Source organism: Copadichromis virginalis, linkage group LG22 (assembly GCF_057382275.1).
Source record: "Copadichromis virginalis isolate Kocher_CV1m ecotype Utaka linkage group LG22, C_Virginalis_male_GT1.1, whole genome shotgun sequence".
NCBI lineage: Eukaryota > Metazoa > Chordata > Actinopteri > Cichliformes > Cichlidae > Copadichromis > Copadichromis virginalis.
In genome coordinates, this window is record NC_140638.1 from 15,894,110 (window position 1) to 15,912,830 (window position 18,721).

The 18,721-nt window shown below is 38.6% G+C and overlaps 1 protein-coding gene across 1 annotated transcript in view; it reads left to right on the top strand.

Moving 5' to 3' along the window:
• csmd3b (CUB and Sushi multiple domains 3b) overlaps positions 1 to 18,721 on the top strand; it is a 324,793-nt gene that overhangs the window by 248,712 nt on the left and 57,360 nt on the right. The window contains exons 37-49 of the mRNA XM_085446982.1: positions 51 to 147; positions 3,569 to 3,673; positions 3,751 to 3,869; positions 4,349 to 4,418; positions 4,981 to 5,097; positions 5,296 to 5,505; positions 7,038 to 7,226; positions 7,980 to 8,157; positions 11,202 to 11,347; positions 15,120 to 15,200; positions 16,657 to 16,770; positions 16,898 to 17,086; positions 17,294 to 17,440. Coding sequence (XP_085303108.1) covers positions 51 to 147; positions 3,569 to 3,673; positions 3,751 to 3,869; positions 4,349 to 4,418; positions 4,981 to 5,097; positions 5,296 to 5,505; positions 7,038 to 7,226; positions 7,980 to 8,157; positions 11,202 to 11,347; positions 15,120 to 15,200; positions 16,657 to 16,770; positions 16,898 to 17,086; positions 17,294 to 17,440 — 1,762 coding nt within the window. The remainder of the gene's footprint in view (positions 1 to 50; positions 148 to 3,568; positions 3,674 to 3,750; positions 3,870 to 4,348; positions 4,419 to 4,980; positions 5,098 to 5,295; positions 5,506 to 7,037; positions 7,227 to 7,979; positions 8,158 to 11,201; positions 11,348 to 15,119; positions 15,201 to 16,656; positions 16,771 to 16,897; positions 17,087 to 17,293; positions 17,441 to 18,721) is intronic.

The following is an 18,721-nucleotide window of genomic DNA, read 5'->3' on the forward strand; positions in this document are numbered from 1 at the left end:
CAAAAAAAATCTAAGAATCACTTGTGTTTTCTTTTTTTCTCTCTCTCCAGATACAAGTCGTGAGTTTTGCCACTGAGCATAACTGGGACTCTTTGGATTTTTACGACGGTGCTGACAACCATGCACCAAGACTGGGAAGCTACTCTGGTAAACTTTTTTCCATCATTTTTTTATGGTGTTACTCAAGTAGAACTCTATAGTGCTGGGAATAGTTCAATATTAAATGCACTAGAAGTGACATACTCGAAGAAAATATGGGAATTTAAGATTACAATAATGTACAAGGTACATGCACGAGAGCCCACAGTTCCGCTATTTAGTCTAAAAGGAGTGCAGTCCATCATGTGTGAGATTTATTGAATTTGTATATATTTAGTGGATAACAATACTGCATTTTCTAGCACAGTACACCAGTAACCATCAAACAACCTATTTATGACTCCCAGTTTTGCATCATTGAAGATCTATAGTGGGCTGGGAAATGATTACTAAGGCATTATATATTAAGGTTTATACTGCTCTTATGGAAGTAAGTCTGATACCAAGCAATTGAGTTTTCAATTAGAGATTGTTATGCTGTTTATCAAATGCTTCAGATAATTTCAGGAAGCTTTTCATTCCACTGATAACTAAACAATAAGAAGTGGATTGTATTTTAGGCTGATCACAGCCAGTCTTGACAGTTAAATAAATAAAATGTGAAATCTGCTCATGTGGCTCCCTGCAATTTGAGTTAAGCTGGATGCATTTAGCGTCTCAGCAGGAGCTGAGTTACTTATCCAGTAAGGCCTGTGTCAAAAATCTCCTTTGAAAGATATGTAAAAAATATCTTTTGCAAAACTAATTGATCCTCTTACAGCCAAATTTCCCGTTAGGAGTAAAGATGATCTGTCAAACTCAGTATTAGTGGAATTATTCATATTTGTTATTGGTCCCAAAATTTACTGCACTGTGTTGTTAGCGAAACCTTTAAGATAACTTTTCTGCACTAATGATTTTCTTATCTTGTCTAAATGATGATATTTGTTTTTCTGCTTCAGTGAAAAGCAACAGTGTTATGTGAGTCATAAATCTGTTTTTGGGGCTTGCAGAACTCCTCTGTGTTGGATATTTGTTTTTGGTCTATATCTTTTGACTTATTTAAGCTGCTACTAAGTCCTGATGTGCTAAATAGAGGGCACGCTGGGCTTTCCATTGATATCTCATGTGTTTGGGTGGCTTCTTTTAGCTGCAAAGAGGAAGGAAATCACACAAGAAGTTCAATGGGAAAATTCCCTTTTCCTCAGTTCTCAGGAGGATTTACAAACTTATTGCTCTCAGTATTTGTGTTTTATACAAAATTGTTGATTTTCACTTGTACCTGCCATATAATTACCTGAAACAGTAAGCGGGTCCAATGCAGCTGCTCTACATTGCCTCATGCTACATGCATACCAGAGGAAACTGTGGCTAGAGACTGCAAAACGTCAAATTATTGTAACTGTGTCCAATGAACTTGCGATCTTGTTGCTTTTAAAATGGCTGCTTTAAACACGGGGACCAGCTCTGCGAACACTTGCTGTCAGTTGTGTCAAAATGGACAGAAAGACAAGAAAGCAATAAGCTGTGTAAGTTATTCGCAGACATCCTGCGTTAAAAAAAAATTCCCAGTCACTGCTTACATTCAGGGTCCTGACAGAACCTCATAGTTTCAAAACAGAAATTCAGAAATTGCCCCACAAATAGTGACGCAGTTGCTGGAGGACAGCGATTTAACTGCAGAATGACACAGGTGCACAACAACCCGCATTTTATTCAGTTCATTTCAATTTATATTTACTTATATAGCACCAAATCACAACAACAGTTTTCTCAAGGCATGTTTTAAGGTAAAGACCCTTCAATAATAAAGTGCTTTGCTGAGAGTGGGAAGGAAAAACTCCCTTTTAACTGGAAGAAACCTTTGGAATAGCCAAGCTCAGGGAGGCGCACTGGTTAGAGGTGAGGGGAGGAAGACAAGACAAAGTTAGGGTGTGGAGGAGAGCCAGAGATTAAGAATAACAATGATTAAATCCAGAGTGACATTTATATAGGAACATAAGCAGAATACAACCAGTCAGCAGCTGAGTTGAGACTTCTGTAACAAACAGATAAATGGCATCTGAGTCAGACCACACAGGTTGCGCTCCACCAGATGACCTGTGCAATCACCTTGCAATCAGAAGTGGCCACCAAGTTTTGGATGCAACATTCTCAAACTCTGGGTGACGATTCTTTGAAGGAACCACTTGCAAGTGCAAAGAAATGCATTTTCAGTGCAATCCCTGGGCAAGTACCAGTTTTTCGTACCTGCAAGAAGGTTGCTGTCCTATTTTCACTCTAGTGTGACTAAGCCATAAAATGGAAATTCCCTACAATTTCCCAGCACCTCATGTCCAACCAAAATGTCTGTTCAGTTTGGATTTAACCTGTATTCCAGATTTACTTTTTCATATAATTCAGACCACTGCCCAAAGGAGAAGTCATAATCTCCTCAGGAAACCTATACTGCTTTTAGGGAAGCAAAGTCATCTGGGTACCTCCTAGTTGTATTAAATAATCTATGAGAGGACTTGACATCTTTATAGTAAGCTAGTTTAGAGATTATATGGAACACAATTAGAATAACATTATTCTATCTGGATTTCATGTAAAAATATAATTAATGAATAAATCTTTGTAGGGAAGAGATGGATCTTTTTTTTATTAGGGTTAATTACAACTCTTAATTAATACTGTCATCCATCCTCAAATAACTGCGATAGTTAAATCAATGCAGTTAATTATTTTGGCATCAATCAGGAATTATTATTATGGGGAAAAAGCACTTTTTATTTTCCGTCATGATAATGAATGATAATATAAAAACAACAACAGGGGGGCTGCAGACTATTCAGCAATGTGCTAATTATTTTCCCTCACAACAGGCAACCAATAACATCTACTGACCCGTTTCACTGCTGATCTGTCTCTGTTTCTGGCACACCTGCCAGCGAGCACAACACAATGCAAATCGAGCCTTTTTTTATTCTGAAGTGGTGATTGCGAAATATAAATCCACAAGTAGCTTATATCAGGAAATGTTGTTACCACTGTTGCATCTTGAAGCATGCCAAGAAAAATTAATGGCATTTCTGCTAATAAGGAGACTGGAGTATGCTCATATTCCTTTGCATAAAAGATCATCTAATACGTTATTTTGAAGGGTCGTGATTATACTGACGTGCTGTGCCAGCTTTGCTTCAGTATTGCATCCCCATTTTCTTTTTTAACTTTGTACTCTCCCCTGCCACGCTAAGTAGGTCAAACCAACATTTGAAAAGTGGTTTCAAATAAAACAGATGTCTCAAATAAAAGTAATTCCCTTCTCCCTCCTTCGAGAGCACTTCACTAACAAAAAAAAGTAAAAATGTAGGTTTGGGAGGCCTTTGTTGTCTCCTTTGCTGTCAGATAACTAAGATCATGTGCTTTAAAGGCCTTAGTTGAAAAATGAGGAAAAAAATGTGATCATGGCCCTCTGTTCCTCTTCTCCTTTTCTCCCTGCTTTCAGGCACTACTATCCCCCCTCTCCTGAATAGTACATCTAACAACCTCTATCTCAGCTTCAGCTCTGATATTAGTGTCTCAGCTGCTGGATTTCACCTGGAATATACAGGTACATCTATATCTTTAAAGCATTTTTATCAGAGGCATGCAGTATTTCCAAATAATCATGTTATTTTTTCTTATTAGCTATTGGTCTGGAGTCATGTCCAGAACCTCAGACTCCAAACTATGGAATTAGACAAGGAGACAGGTTCATGGTGGGGGATGTTGTGCAATTTTCGTGCGAACAAGGATACTCTCTTCAGGTAAAAAATCCACACGTTGGTCCTTCTTTTCATATTAAGTGGCAGATGAACATAAATCACAAATACTGCTAGTTGTTTAATGCAAACTGATTTCCAGATATCTAGGTTTTTTAATGTAAAAGCATGTTCAGCTTTGCCACCATTCATTCTTTTTATCCACTGGCTGCATAAACCAAAAATTATTTAAAAGAGTCAAAAGGAAACCCTACTCTCAAGTGGTTTACACAGCTCTTGCTAAACATACAACTCTGATGTGGTTTGCATAACTCCTGAATAATGCATGTCTCTGGTGTGGTCTGCCCAATTTTTGTACAGTATTCTGTCAAGTTCTGCTTAATATACAGATCTGTACTATTAATGTAAATGCACAGTGATTAATGGAAAAAATGTAAAACAGCATGTTTAAATCAGTGCAGTCACTGGCAGGGATTTCTTTAGTCGTTTCTAAGAAAAGATTGTGGTTGCTTTTATCATTTTAGGGCAATGCCCATATAACCTGTATGCCCGGACCTGTTAGGAGATGGAACTATCCTGTACCGCTGTGTATCGGTAGGTGTTTCCTCAACATTACACCCATCCACACACACATACACATATGCATTCAAGCCTGGATGTGCTGGGAAACATGCAAAACTTCAGTGCTGCAGAAATGATGCAATCAGCCTCCACCGCCTTCACTGGCTCTCTGGGAAATAAGCTGTTTGATCAATTTACTCTCCTGTGATGAGCTGATTATTTGGTATTCTGTACAGAATACTACTGACCCAAAGCTAAATCAGACCCTGCCATAAACATGCAGAGCGAACCAAAGCGTCAACATGCACAGAGGCAAAGTCTGCACAAACAAGCCCTGGACACATTTCAGCTCAAACAACGCTAACATGTTTAGCGTGTGCATTAATTAAAGTCAACTTTTTATTTAAACTTGCAAAATATCAGGTTATAGATATAAAATCTCGAGTCAGTAGCGGTGTCTTTTGAAAAGAGAAGCATGTTTGCTTCCTCCTGTGAGGTCAGCCTCCTGCTTTTGATGTGTTGCTTTCAACGCTGAAACACTCTTTTCCTTTTTTCCTTCTTTCTGTGTTATTTATGTGTGTGTTTGGGTGTATAGCCCATTGTGGTGGGTCTATGACAGATGTAAGTGGAGTGATTCTAAGTCCTGGTTACCCCGGCAACTACCCCAGTGGATTAGACTGCACATGGATGGTGAACTTACCTGTCGGCTTTGGTAAGAAACACTGTCAACTTTTGAGTAGAGTTTAAAACAAGTGTTTTCTTTGAGTTTGTGTGAGAATCTGTTTTCTCTGTCTGTAGCACTTCTTTCTTGTTTCTCTGTTTGCTTTTGGTGATGAGATAAAGTGCAAGTATTTTTCAAGAGACTTTATCCGTATAACGTCACGCGTTGTATTGCTTTTTTCTTTCCCAGGCATCCATCTCCAATTTTTGAACTTCTCCACTGAAGCAATCCACGATTACTTGGAGATCCGTAGCGGAACGCTGGAGACGGGCTCTGTCATTGACCGATTCAGCGGCCCAGTCATGCCCAAACCTCTGTTCAGCACCACCCACCAAACCAGCTTTTTTTTCCACAGTGACTATTCACAGAACAAACCCGGGTTCCACATCACGTATCAAGGTAAACGTTGCTTCTAAAAGCACCTCTCCGACATCTTGTTTACAGCGATCATTTCCTAAGAGAGACAACAAGAGCAGACCACGACTGTTGCCGACGTGGAAACAACTGTCTCACTGTGACTTGATTTCTCAGGAGCGATTACCGTAACAACGAATTCATCTACTGGGATAAAAATGTTTCTTGACTACAGAAGCAGCTTGCCAAAAAGATTACTGGGTGCATGCAGGTCCTCAATTTGGATTAATTTCAATGATGAGAGGAGTTTTATATTTATTCTGTCTGGCACTAAAATGGTTTGAGTAGTCTTATATTTATTATGACAAATCTTGTAGATAGCCTAAATATGTTTCGCCTAATTCCATTAATGTGAATATTACAGTGGCTGATGAATAATACCTTTTATCTCTTGACAGCAGCACTGCCACAGTGTTTTAAAACGGGGAAAATATGAATACCCTCAATTTCATTTTACCCATTACCATTATTTCTCCCAGTGTTTGTCTGTCTCAGTGACATGTTTTCCTTCCAAGCCCTGGCTATTGTAGCACCGGCTGCGGACAATTATGCTACAATTATGTTTTAACTTCAAGCTGGCGGATGTGATTTGAGAATATTTTGGCATCGTGTTAAAAACGAGAACTATCTTTTTTGATGCAGGATGGCCGCATCTTTCTTTTTTTTCTGTGACAATTTTAAATTCTAGCTGAAGATTTTTCTAAGCAAGCCAGAGGAATACAGAGTTACAGTAGTCATTTTTTCTTTTAAATTAACTTATCCTTTAATTACAAAGTAAAGATCATTTAGCATTTGTCTCCGCAAACAGCCTATGAAGCTCATCGGCGTGCAAAAATCACCCTCAGCTCTGAGCTTTATTCCCTCGTACTGACGCTCTTGGGTGGAAATAGTTTAACATGGAGAAAAGGAGTGCTCTCGCCAGTGTCGCTTCTCTCTCTCATTAACCAACCAGAATCAAGGAGAGGCGGGACTGATGGTATCGAAGCTGTCAATCATAACAGATGAGACGCTTACCTTGGCTGTCACTGACATGCCTGTTAATAATGACTTGACAGCAAAACAAGTCACAAAGATGAGTGTTTTTTAACTAACTTTTTGGACAAGCAGCTTTTAAATAGGATGATTAAGATTTTTTCCTTTTTTAAACACATTCAGGGTACTTTAGGATACTCAGATTACACTATTAACATGTAATCTGAAATGTATACAATTTACCAGCAACACTAACTGAGAGTAATTCTCCTTTGAGCTTCGTATGGTTGTATGGTTGGCTGTATCCTGTTCCACTTTTTTTGTGCTGAACGATGATTCATTATGCAGAGTTAGAAAGGATCGATTTGCTGTATATATTTATTTTGCTTGATTTTAGTTTTTTCAACCAACTGACTGTTCACAGTTGAAGCTGCAGTTCATACTGTGGCTGGTAGTCATGAGTTGCACATTACAGGACTAAATTAACAAATCGTTTCTGCCTCGTTGATTTTTTTTTTGAATAATTTATGTTATTATCTCTGCAGCCTACCAGCTCCAGAGTTGCCCAGACCCTCGACCGTTTCGAAATGGCATCGTGATTGGCACAGATTTCAGTGTTGGGATGACGGTGTCGTTTGAGTGTCTGCCCGGATACTCTCTGATTGGAGAAGCCTCGCTCACATGTTTGCATGGAATTAGCAGGAACTGGAATCACCCATTACCACGATGTGAAGGTAAATTACGTGATTATTCTTATGCCTACTCATCTTTTTCTTTGATCAAAGGCGATTGATCATTTTAGCTGGATTTCAATTGAGTCTCCTGCATCTTTTTGTTGTCCTCTCATACAGGGCACTTAATAATAATGTAATAATAATGTATCACCACATAATAAATCATAATGCACAGGTTTACAAATTCCAAAAGAAGTATGAAGAAGTATGAAGTATGAAGTATGAAGAAGTTTCTCTATGAATTCTTTTTATAATAAATTCCTTAATTTGTTAGACATACATGTGCTTTCATCAACTTTCACTCTCAAAGATGCCTTTTTTGGAGGATATGTGGTGCTATCATAACAATATAGTCTCTTAATGATATAAACACAATATACATATATATAGGGACAGATATTATTACTGTTGTAAAGATTAATAATCTCACTCTCACTATAAATTATCTTACTCTTATTGTTTTGTTTACTCCACACATGAAAGAAATCGTTCTAATTTCAAGATGATAACATTTCATATTGAGCCATATTGTTCTAACATCAGCACAGCTGAGAGTCAGCTGAGCTGTGGGACAGAAATAAAAATGTAATGACAATTTATTAAAGGTGTTAAGGTGTTATCCAGTGGTCATTACATGAGTGATAGAGACATTTTCTTTCACAGCGATCCCGACAATTATTGAAGCTTCACAATGGCAGTTCTAATTTGCGGGTAATTTATTAAGGGCAATTCTGTTAATATTCTCACTTGCAGCACTCTGCGGTGGTAACATCACGTCATTAAACGGAACCATTTACTCTCCCGGCCATCCTGAGGAATACCCAAATTTCCAGGACTGTGTGTGGAGCGTTCGAGTTCCTCCTGGACACGGGATTTATATCAACTTTACTGTACTGAGCACAGAGCCCATATATGACTACATTACTGTCTGGTAGGTGCTATTTACTTTTTCAATTAGCACGTTTTATATTTGCTCTACTTCTTAACTGACAGTATTCATGCTCATTATGTGCTATTATTATAATGCTATCCCTTCTTCTCGCTGCCTCAAGTGAGTTTAAGTAAGAAATGTTTTATTTGACTGAATAACTATTTAATTTGTACCACATAACTTTCTGTTCACACACACTTTCTTTTCTCTCTCTCTAGCCGGATGCTACGCTCTTTAAAATCTTTTCAGAGCTAACCACTAATTGGCTAAATTCCTGCAAGGTTACTATGACTGCAGACACCATGTCATGCATATAAAGTCACTCTGATATAATTTTCTTCTTGTCACGGTTTACCCATTTTTGTTTTTAGCCATAGGTCTTTCTCTTCTTTGGCCTGTCCCTTACACTATCTTTAATGCTCGGCCAGCCTTATATGTTATATACAATACATCGTTCGCTTCCCAGCTAACCAGCCTTGACTTCTCTCTTCATTATTCTTCTTGAGGAAAACAGCCATTGGCAACACTAGACATTTTGTCAATGCAGGTGCTTAAATGGTGCTTAGATACCACGCTACATAGATATCTGCAGGTACAAGGTGGTAGCAGAACCATAAATACGTTGCATCGTTTATTGCTACGGGTGCCATGATGCTGCCCCTTTCTCCAGAGTCCCTCCACCTACTCCTGTTTCCTATAAAAAGACAACAGGGTGCGATGTAGCCGCATAGGCATTTGAGGCAGGGCTGAGCAAAAAGAACACAACAGCAGGACAAGACGTGGTTTGCTGCTGATACATTTCCTTGCAAATCGTGTATTTTTAGACCAGCACAGAAGGACCGAATGTCTGGCTTGTTCTGTTGTTATCCTGTCTTTCTGTAAGCACTGCCAACCTTCCAGATGTCCAGGTCTGGCTGTTTCTTTAGCCACACGGAAACTGTAAAATTGTTCTAACAAGAAACTTTCTCTCCTCTTTAGAAAGTCTGAGAACTCTCAACTTTTTAGGTCAGCAGAAAATATAATGAAAATTAGATTTTAATTTAGCTCAGATTTAAATATAAAAGGTATTTTTCTCACAACATTCACCACCTGATATTCCAAGATGCCTTTATTGTCTGTAGAAGTCATGAAATTATAGATATGATTAGCTCCGCGCTTGCCATGCTGTCAAAACTGCTTTTACAGTTCCGTTTTTCCTCAGACTTGAGAAGAAGCCTCACAGGATTGCAACTCTGTCAACTGTTTCTCACTCCAATATCAAATCTAACTCATTAACCTGACTTTCTAGGAATAAATCAAGTTTTCAAGCTCAGTTGGTGATTTGATTTGGCTGTAAAATGTCAGAAAAGCAGGAATAAGACATTTAGGAATAGAAAAACAGCAGTTCCTTGACTGTAATGTTTAACTTGTTAGCAAAATTGCTGCAGCTTACTAATTCATTTGATCCATTGCTTCACTCCTCAGAGTGCTACAGGATGGTGTATAGCTCAGTTATATCAAGCAAATCTGTAATTTCACACTTATTGCTTTATGGTATTGTTTGGCTTCTACACAAACATGACATTGCAGACCTTCCTCTTTAGCAGCTATCCACTGAAAAAAGCAGCTTGTTTTCTTCAGCAGTTGGTGTGTGACTTGTTTAGCTCTAGTTTTAGTCTATAGTTGTGCGATATCCAGCCTGTCTTTCCCACACCACGACACAGTTGAAGCATGTGCCGCCCACCCACAGCTGATTGTGTGAATTCCATGAATTGGTCGCACAGCGTGTTTCTGACCCTTTGGTCTGTCAGAAAAGTGGACGGACTGAAGCAAAGACGACACAAGAATGCGGTAAAAATTCCCGATCTTAGTCACGCAATCATGCTGGCTCCCCATAGAGAGCGCGGTGTCAGTGGTAGAGGTGTGATTTTCACAGCGGTCTCTTCAGTCCAGAGCCAGCCGACCTGACAGTCGCTTAGTCTGCTAATTGGTCTCAAACTGGGAGGCTTGCTACAGCGATCCACTGCAAAAGTTTCCATATATGTCACAGATGTTTCTATATATTGTGCAACCTTATCGTTAAAGCCTATTCTGTACTGAAAGTGTTGCGTTGACATACTAATAAATGTTAGCGAGCGAGTGCATCAGCTGTAATCAAGCAGTGGAAGGCAATAAGTGCAACTGCTCTGATGACTCTGAGCCACCCAATGCGAATCAGAGAAGGGGATAATTCTGTTCATAACCTGGCAGGTATAATTAGTCTCTTCCAAAAACACTTAACACCAGGAAATAATCATTTAATTTAACTTCATGATTATGCTTTTTAATCACAGATAATGAGTCTGATATTGGTTAGTTCCAGTCTGACAGCTGGTGCTGTCATTAAAGGTGAAATATGTTCACTGAGAGCATGACCTGCCATTTGATGGATAACCTCCTGCCTGCCTTCTCGGGTAATTGTGTGACTTTTTGCGAATGCCAGGCCCATATTAGTGGGAACAGTGAAGCCAAGTCTACACCAGGACTAACATTTGTTATTCTTATGATCTGTCAACAGTTCAGTCAATATTTATGAACTCATCCCCAAGCAAGAACAAGAGAGCCATTTGTGGGTTGTGGTGTTATCAAGAGCTGTTACTTTGAATCTAAATTTCAGAGCATTTCTTATCTAAATGAGCTTTTTGACATTGTGGTTTGTATTGTTTTGAGAAGGAAGATGAGCCCATAGCCATGCACAATCGCTGTTGGAGCCAGCACTTTGTCACACAATGTCCATCTGCATTTGCAGTTAATGGAGCAGGTCTCATAAAAAATCGTCAAGTCTCTTCTGTCTTTGTTTCTAGCCTTGGAGCAACCATTTCCTGAACATAAATAGCCATCTAACTGTCACCGATGACTGCAATAACTTATTCAAATTATATCTTAGGTGGACGTTCAAGCCCATTGTTCTATAAAGAAAGATCAAGTCCACTCGTTTATGGGCCTTTATTCTCTCGCTGTCTTCTTGGTCACACAGGTTTTGTGTATGTTTTCTTTGTGTTTCATTCTGGGGTTTTTTACCACAGGGATGGTCCAGATCAGTCTTCTCCTCAGATTGGACAGTTCAGCGGAAACACAGCTTTGGAGTCCGTCTATTCAACGTCCAACATCATCCTCATCAAATTCCACTCGGACTTCTCTGGAGCCGGCTTTTTTGTCTTAAGTTATCATGGTAAGAAAGAGACCACATTATCACAGAGATAATGATAATATCAGCCTGCCGTAGAAGCATGTTACTTGATTGTCTGCGCAGTTACAGATGATGCTCTCATTAGCGCTTTTCTCTGTAGTTGTCTTTGTTGTCCTGAGGTATGGCAACAGTGTAGCGCAATCATTAGTTCTAGCTCCAATAGTTTTTTGTTGAACTGAACTCTCTTTAACTTCACAGTCAGATCTACTTCCTTTGACTCATTCTGACTCATTTGAAATTGATCTTCCTCTCTTTGCCACATCCTATCACAGTGATTAGTAATTAATATTCTTAATGTTATGAACCGAGTTGATAATAGCAACACTGTAGAAACATTCTCTTTGAAATGACTAAACTCGTCATTTTCAAGCTTTCGTCTTTCCGACTTTATCTTTGAGTGCGGACTACTGAGGAGTTTCACTATACCACTATCCCGCCCACTGTTACTACCCAGTTATTTTTAAATGATGCTTAAAAATGACTCCAAAAAAATGTTAATACAAAGTTTGTGATGTGTGATTCACTTTGGGGCGACACTGAAAAGCTTTTGAGGTCTCGGCTGCTCGAAGAAGAGATTATTAAACCAGTTGGTAACATTTCCAAATGTGTTAAAAAAAACACTTGGTAATGCTTTATGATAATTTTTTTTAGAATGATCTTACCATAAATAGACAATACAATCTGTATTTTTGTTTGTTTGTCCATGAAACAACCAACATTCGAGCACAGGTACATCTTTACGTATCTATAGATATTATGACATCATCATGTTGCTTGGCAAAATAACCCCTGCTGCTCATTATAAAAGTATACTATTTTAATTTTTCAACATTAACTTCTGTTTTTGCAAACAGTGAATATACTCATGTCTGAGTATGCGGTGATGGTGATGTTTATGTATGGCATCAATATTACATTATATAATTCTACACAATAACCAATGAAGTCATGTTTTATATCAAAAATTGAATGCTTGCTAAATAATTGTATAAAACTAATTAAGGAAATGGGATTTTAAGGCATAGTTGTGTGTGTGTGTGTATATATATATATAAGTATATATGTGTGTGTGATGCAGATATTAATAAATGCACCATTAACTAATAAATGTCTAATAAAGTAGTGCTAATCTTAATACAGGAATAAGATTGCTTAGTAGAGGTTTAATGTAGCCTAATAGGCTTGTTTGTTTGATGCTGTTTACTGTGGTTCTACTAAAGGTAGCACTGCAAGGGATGGAACTTTTTTAGCAACTGAAAAGCTCATTAATCTTGTTTTTGTTAAACTTCCAATTAAATGATGGTTTCCTGTGTTCTTAGACGCTGTCAGATTAAAAAGCACGTTGATAGCTTTATCTCTTTATCTCATACAGTAGAAAAAAAAACAAAGTAAGCAGCAAACCTGCAATTTACTCATAAAAATGTGTGTTGCATTGGTTCACAAAAATCAGCTATTGAGTGTTTGTCTTTTGCACCCTGTTAGTAGAAAGAAGTGTTTTCTATCTGTCTTACACCTTTTTAAAAAAAACAGTCATTTTCCCTTCACAGACTTTTGGAGTATTTGTCCTGGTCCTTAGCTGCTCTTTCTCCATTCCTGCACTGTCTGTGCCATTTAGGTTTTCATCTCACCTTAATCTGTGCTGTGGTCCTTTGGTGCCTCTGTATTTCTTTTTGTTTTCAAATACTGCTTATGGTGAAAACCACTCCATTCATCTAAAGATTCCTACACATAGCATACTGTACATTAAAGTACATAAGAAATCATCAAAATGTTTAGAAGCAGGGAAATGCAAAACTCTTTTTTTTATATTACATTTAATTATCATCTATTGTCTTTTTAAATTTCATTTAATGGGTGAATCTATATTTTTACTGACTAATGTTTCTGGTATGTGTCATTATGACACAAAAGTTAATTCCACAATGGTTTTACTTTAACTAAAAGATGACAGGCTTTTTTAAAGATGACAAAATAATGTTTAAAGAACCTCATGAGCTCTTGACAGCCGTCATAATGAATTGTCATCAAGCTGAAGATGATGCTATTTTTCAAAATAAAACCTAATATTTTGGAATAACAAGAACGTCACTACACTGTAAAGATGGCTGCTTGTTTTTTTTATGTCAGGATAGTTTTGGTTCCTGAAAAATTTGAAAGCTTCAAATGAGTCACTTTTTTGCACTCGTTTCATCCGTCACAACACAGTTTCTCATTGGTTCTCCCGCATTCTCTCTCACAGATGTACCCACGCCTCTTTATTTTCCCCCCCGAAGCCTGTTTCCTACTTCTCAAAAGTTTCTGTTCAGTGCTCTTTAGTGAAAATATGTCAAGTTGTTTTTGAACAGGCTTTTTCAGACAGATGACACATTGTTAATGAATTTTTGTTGGCAGGTTTTAACTGTCAGTTGTCACACTCACACAGGAACAGCACCATCTGATGGATTCAAGTTTACTTTCAATTTCTGCTTTATTGGACGATGAACAGCAAAAAGTGACAGGGAAGATGGATAAAATGGAAAGGGGGTGACATGTATGGCAGTAGTAGTTAGCATTATTTGGTCGCGTCTCTTTTCGAGACAATATTAGAAGAAAACAAGAAAGACAGCGAGAATGAAAGAAAGATGAGAGCAGAGCAGCCTATTTGATCATCCGTACAGAACTTAAATTGTTGCATAATAATTACCAGAAGAATGGGAACCTTTCATGATTCGCTGCACTGACGTTTTCTTAAGCAGAAACTTGTCACTAAAGTATTGTTCTTAAGTTTTCTTTTGAGTGTCCTTCAGTGACCTGTAAAGAAATTCAGAATGCCCTAGTTTGAATCTGAGACAGCTACTAAAGAGAAAATTTAGTTTGAAATGCCAAATAAGCGCCAAAAGAAGGATCAAGCCACCGTTTGAGGATATTCATCTACTTCAGCGCTCCCATCGTTGGCGGGATTACATACTTGTTATTCTTCATTTTCATCAGTCAACTCAGTGGAGTGGTTGAATTCAAAGGTGTGGAGCTTCCATACACAGACGAAGGCCACGCATGGGTGACTAGCATCATGAACACGAGGCTGAGAGAGCCAGTGTATGTGACACGCATGTGGAAGTAGCTATAAAAATGGTCTCAGAGCTAAGCGAAATCGATGACTGCTAACAGTGATCCTTTCATCGCGCGTAGAAGCACAGAGCTTGCTGCACACACAAACATAGACATGCACTTGCTCAAACATTTACACACATCCTGGCGCGCACTCATAGACCACAGGGCTTTGATATGCATTAGAGCATCAGAAGCTATTGGCAGGTCTCATTTTCATAGTCAATTTCATCTTGACTTACAGCCCTTAGCCCTCTCTCCTTCGCTCGCTTCTTGTCCTCCCTTTTTCCTGTCTGTGTCTGCCTCTATTCTCTAACTCGCTCTCTCTTTTCACTCTTTCTCTCTCTCTCTGTTAGCAAGTGATCTACAGTCATGCAGTAATATTGATTACAGCCTTCAGCTCAGTGGCTGTGAAGTTAGTTCCTCTTTATGATTCAAGACAGTGCTGTGTCTGTGTAGCTGATCTGTTCTTGATTCCATACTTTGCCCACCATTTGAACTTAAAAAGTTCAGTTAAACCGATGCGACCAAGATTGAATGTCACACTATTCTGTCCTTTCATTGCACTTGGAAAAAAATTACATTTAAATTTTAACACGGGATCCTTGAACACATTTTTTATACATTGTTCCTTTTTCTGTCTCCTCTCCGTTTCTGTATCTCCCAGCCTACCAATTAAGGGTTTGCCAGCCTCCTCCAGAAGTTCCCAGTGCTGACATGCTGATGGAGGATGGCGAGCTTGAGATAGGTGAGCTGTCTGTCTGCCTGCCATTGCTCACAGATGTGTCACTTTGATGGATAAAAAGGACACGATAACACGAATGAAGACTTAAATCAAGGATGATTGGTGTTATATTGTGTATATATATTCTGTAATTCATTTTTTATTGGTTTAAGACACGCACTAATCCAATCATATACACTCACTGGCCTCTTCATTAGGTACACCTGTTCAGTTGTGCATTAAGACAAATATCTAATTTGCCAGTCACATAACTGGCAATAACTGAATGCATTTAGGCATTGAGGCATTAGGACAAGCTGCTGGACTTTAAACTAAGCATCAGGATGGCAGATTTTCCAATACAATCATATGTAGGGTCTAGAGAAAATATCCAGTGAGGAGCGGTTTGCTTCGTGACAAGGCTTTGGTGATGCCAGAGGTCAGTGAAGAAGGATGGCCAGACTGCTTCAAATTGATAAGAAAACAACAGTAACTCAAATAACTGCTCTTTACTACCAAGGTATCCACAAGAGCATGTCACACAACACATTAAACCTTGAAGCAGATGGGATACAACAGTAAAAGATGATACCAGGTGCCACTTTTGACAGCTAGGAACAGCAAACTGAGGCTACAGTTCACACAAGCTCACTCAAATTGTACAATAGTAGATTGGAAAAATGTCATCTGATGTTTTTGCTGCAATATTCAGAATAGGGTAAAAAATTTGACATAAACAAAATAAAAACATGGATCCACCCTGCCTTCATTCAGTGATTTAAGCTGGTGCTGGTGTCGTAATGCTGTTGGTGATGGTTTCTTGGATCACAAATCTCAGATCATCTCAAACGGGTTTCTTGAATATGACAATGGGTTCACTGTACTCAAATGGCCTCCACAGTCATCAGAACTCTATCCCGTAGAGCCCATTTGGAATGTGCTGGAACAACAATGGAGGCCCAACTGACAAATCTGCAGCAACAGTTTGATGCTATCATGTCAGTGTGGAGCAAACTCTTCGGGGGGATGTTTCCAGCACCTTGTTGAGTCTATACCACAAAGAGCTAAGAAGGTTCTGAAGACAAAACAAGGTCACATTCAGTAATAACATATTATAACCAATAAAGTGGAGCATGGGTGTACTGTGTATACAAATAAAAGTCCTGTACTGAAGATGTGGCTCGAGTAAAAATTGCTCCTGGCATGTGATAATATTTCATGTTTTTATTGCCAATCAAGCTGAAGTTTGTATGAGTTAAATTTGTAGCAATTTATAACAATTCATCATCTCAACAAGTTGATAAGATGCTTTCTATTGAAACGTTTAATTCTAAAGTCATTAGAGTACATAGGCTGTAATGTAAAGACTTTCTTGGAAATGTGTTGAAATCAAGCACTCAAATGTACTTAGAGTTTACCACTCTAAGCTATGCTAGCACCAGCTCTGTTTTCTATAGACACACTGATTTTGTGTCTCCAGGCGACATCATCAGGTACAGATGTCATCCTGGATTTTCATTGGTTGGCAGTGAGATTCTTACCTGTCGCTTAGGAGAGAGGCTGCAGATGGATTCACCACCCCCAACATGCCAAGGTCAGTGGATGCCAGTACAAAACCAGTTTAAGTTACTATTTTCAGCTTGACACCGTCAAAAAAACCCATCAAGCTGTGTAGTCATTCAATATAACAATTGGCTTTGCTATTTATTTTTTACTTACAGTTCAGTGCCCTGCACATGATGTGCGATACGACTCCTCAGGTGTCATCTTAAGCCCTGGCTGGCCAGAAAGCTACCCTAACCTCCAAATGTGTTCGTGGAGTGTTACAGTGGAGAAAGGATACAATGTCACAATAACCTTTGAAAGTTTTCACACCGAGAGAGAGTTTGACGTGTTGGAGATTTTTGATGGTAAAAAACACAAAAAGGAACGCAGATTTCAACATCAGAGAGCCACACATCACACTCATAGACACATTTTTGAAAGAATGCACACCGCTGTATTATACCAAATGTCACTGTATTCTCATGTCTCATTCCTTCTATTATTGCTGTCTTTCTTTCCCTGTCTCTCTCTCCATTATTCCATCTCTTTCACTTTATCTTAATCCCTGTCAGGTCCCACATCCAACAGCCCCACCTTGGCGACACTTAGTGGTGACCTGCCAACACCCTTTAACCTCACAACCTCTGGACACCAGTTCCTAGTCCGCTGGTCTTCAGACCATGGCACAAACAAGAAAGGCTTCAAAATTCGCTATGTTGGTGAGTACCAAAGTATGTATCCCAACTTTATTTTACTACTACTTTTAATATAATGCATGAAAATAAGGACAACAGCAGACAGAGGCAGACAGAAGGAGCTGTTTGTACCATTTAATTTGCACAATAAATATTTAAAGATGTGAAAGTTTGAGAGCTTATGGGAAGAAAGTTCGTGAAAAAAAAAATCACAATATCTCGCTGTACCTTATTTCTCTATCTTTAACATGTGTTTCTAGCAAACTTCTGTCTGCCTCCTGAAGCACTTTACTGAAATGCGTTATAGGTTAGTTCTTAAGTTTTATCTGTGTGAAGACATCTTGATGAGCACAGATGCTGTTTTACAGCAAGCTTTGCATTTAGGCAATCTCGCACCTGGGCCTGCTGAGTAGCTTTAGACTGTTGGGTAATGAGGCTTGAGTGCCTTATTCAAGGACATTTTTGACAGTTAAAGGGGAGGAGACAATTTTACCAGTTTAGTTTGCTTATTCACTCCATATACTCTAGCCAGGAGGTTGTTTCTTTAACCTTTGAAACACCACTGCACTGTATGATGAATTATGCGCAGAAAAATAACAGGAAAAAAAAGCTAAACGCGCTCACACTCGGTAACCTTCTTTGGTGGCGGTGATTAATGTGAGCATCTGCAAGAAATGTTAAACATATGCTGTAAGCCTACTAATACCGGGGTTCAACTTCGGCTATGTTTTTAACTTGGAAAATCAAGCCAGTGCATGACGGTGAGTGTACTTCCTCCTTTGAGAAAACATAATGTGATGAAATTTTAATTACAATGAGAAAATTTAGTCCTCTTGTCAGGTAGTAAAGTAAAATTTTCTCAACATATTATTGTCATTATAAAAAACATCCATGTGAGATTAAAATCAGCAGTTTAATGCCATCAATCTTAAAACTAGTACAGGGGAAGAACCATCTGATGAGATATTGTCAACTGGCTGCTTTGCTATATGCTGATTAAACTTTCAGTGCTTTTAGAAATAAACTGTGTCAGACATGCTTACTTAGAAATCACTGTACAAAACTGTACAAAACTTCCCTGGCACTGATTCTACCCCAAGAAAAAAGGGGTGAACAAAAAACCCTCACAACTCTTAAGTGGTCTCAGACTATTTTGGTTCAAAACCCAACCACACAGATACTGGGGCAGTAGCATACTAGAGGGACAAAACAGGCTTATCACTAATACATAAGACAAGTTAAGATGTTGTTGTGGGGTTCTTGCCCAGTTTGGAGAATTACAGACCATGCACTGTGGACCAAGGT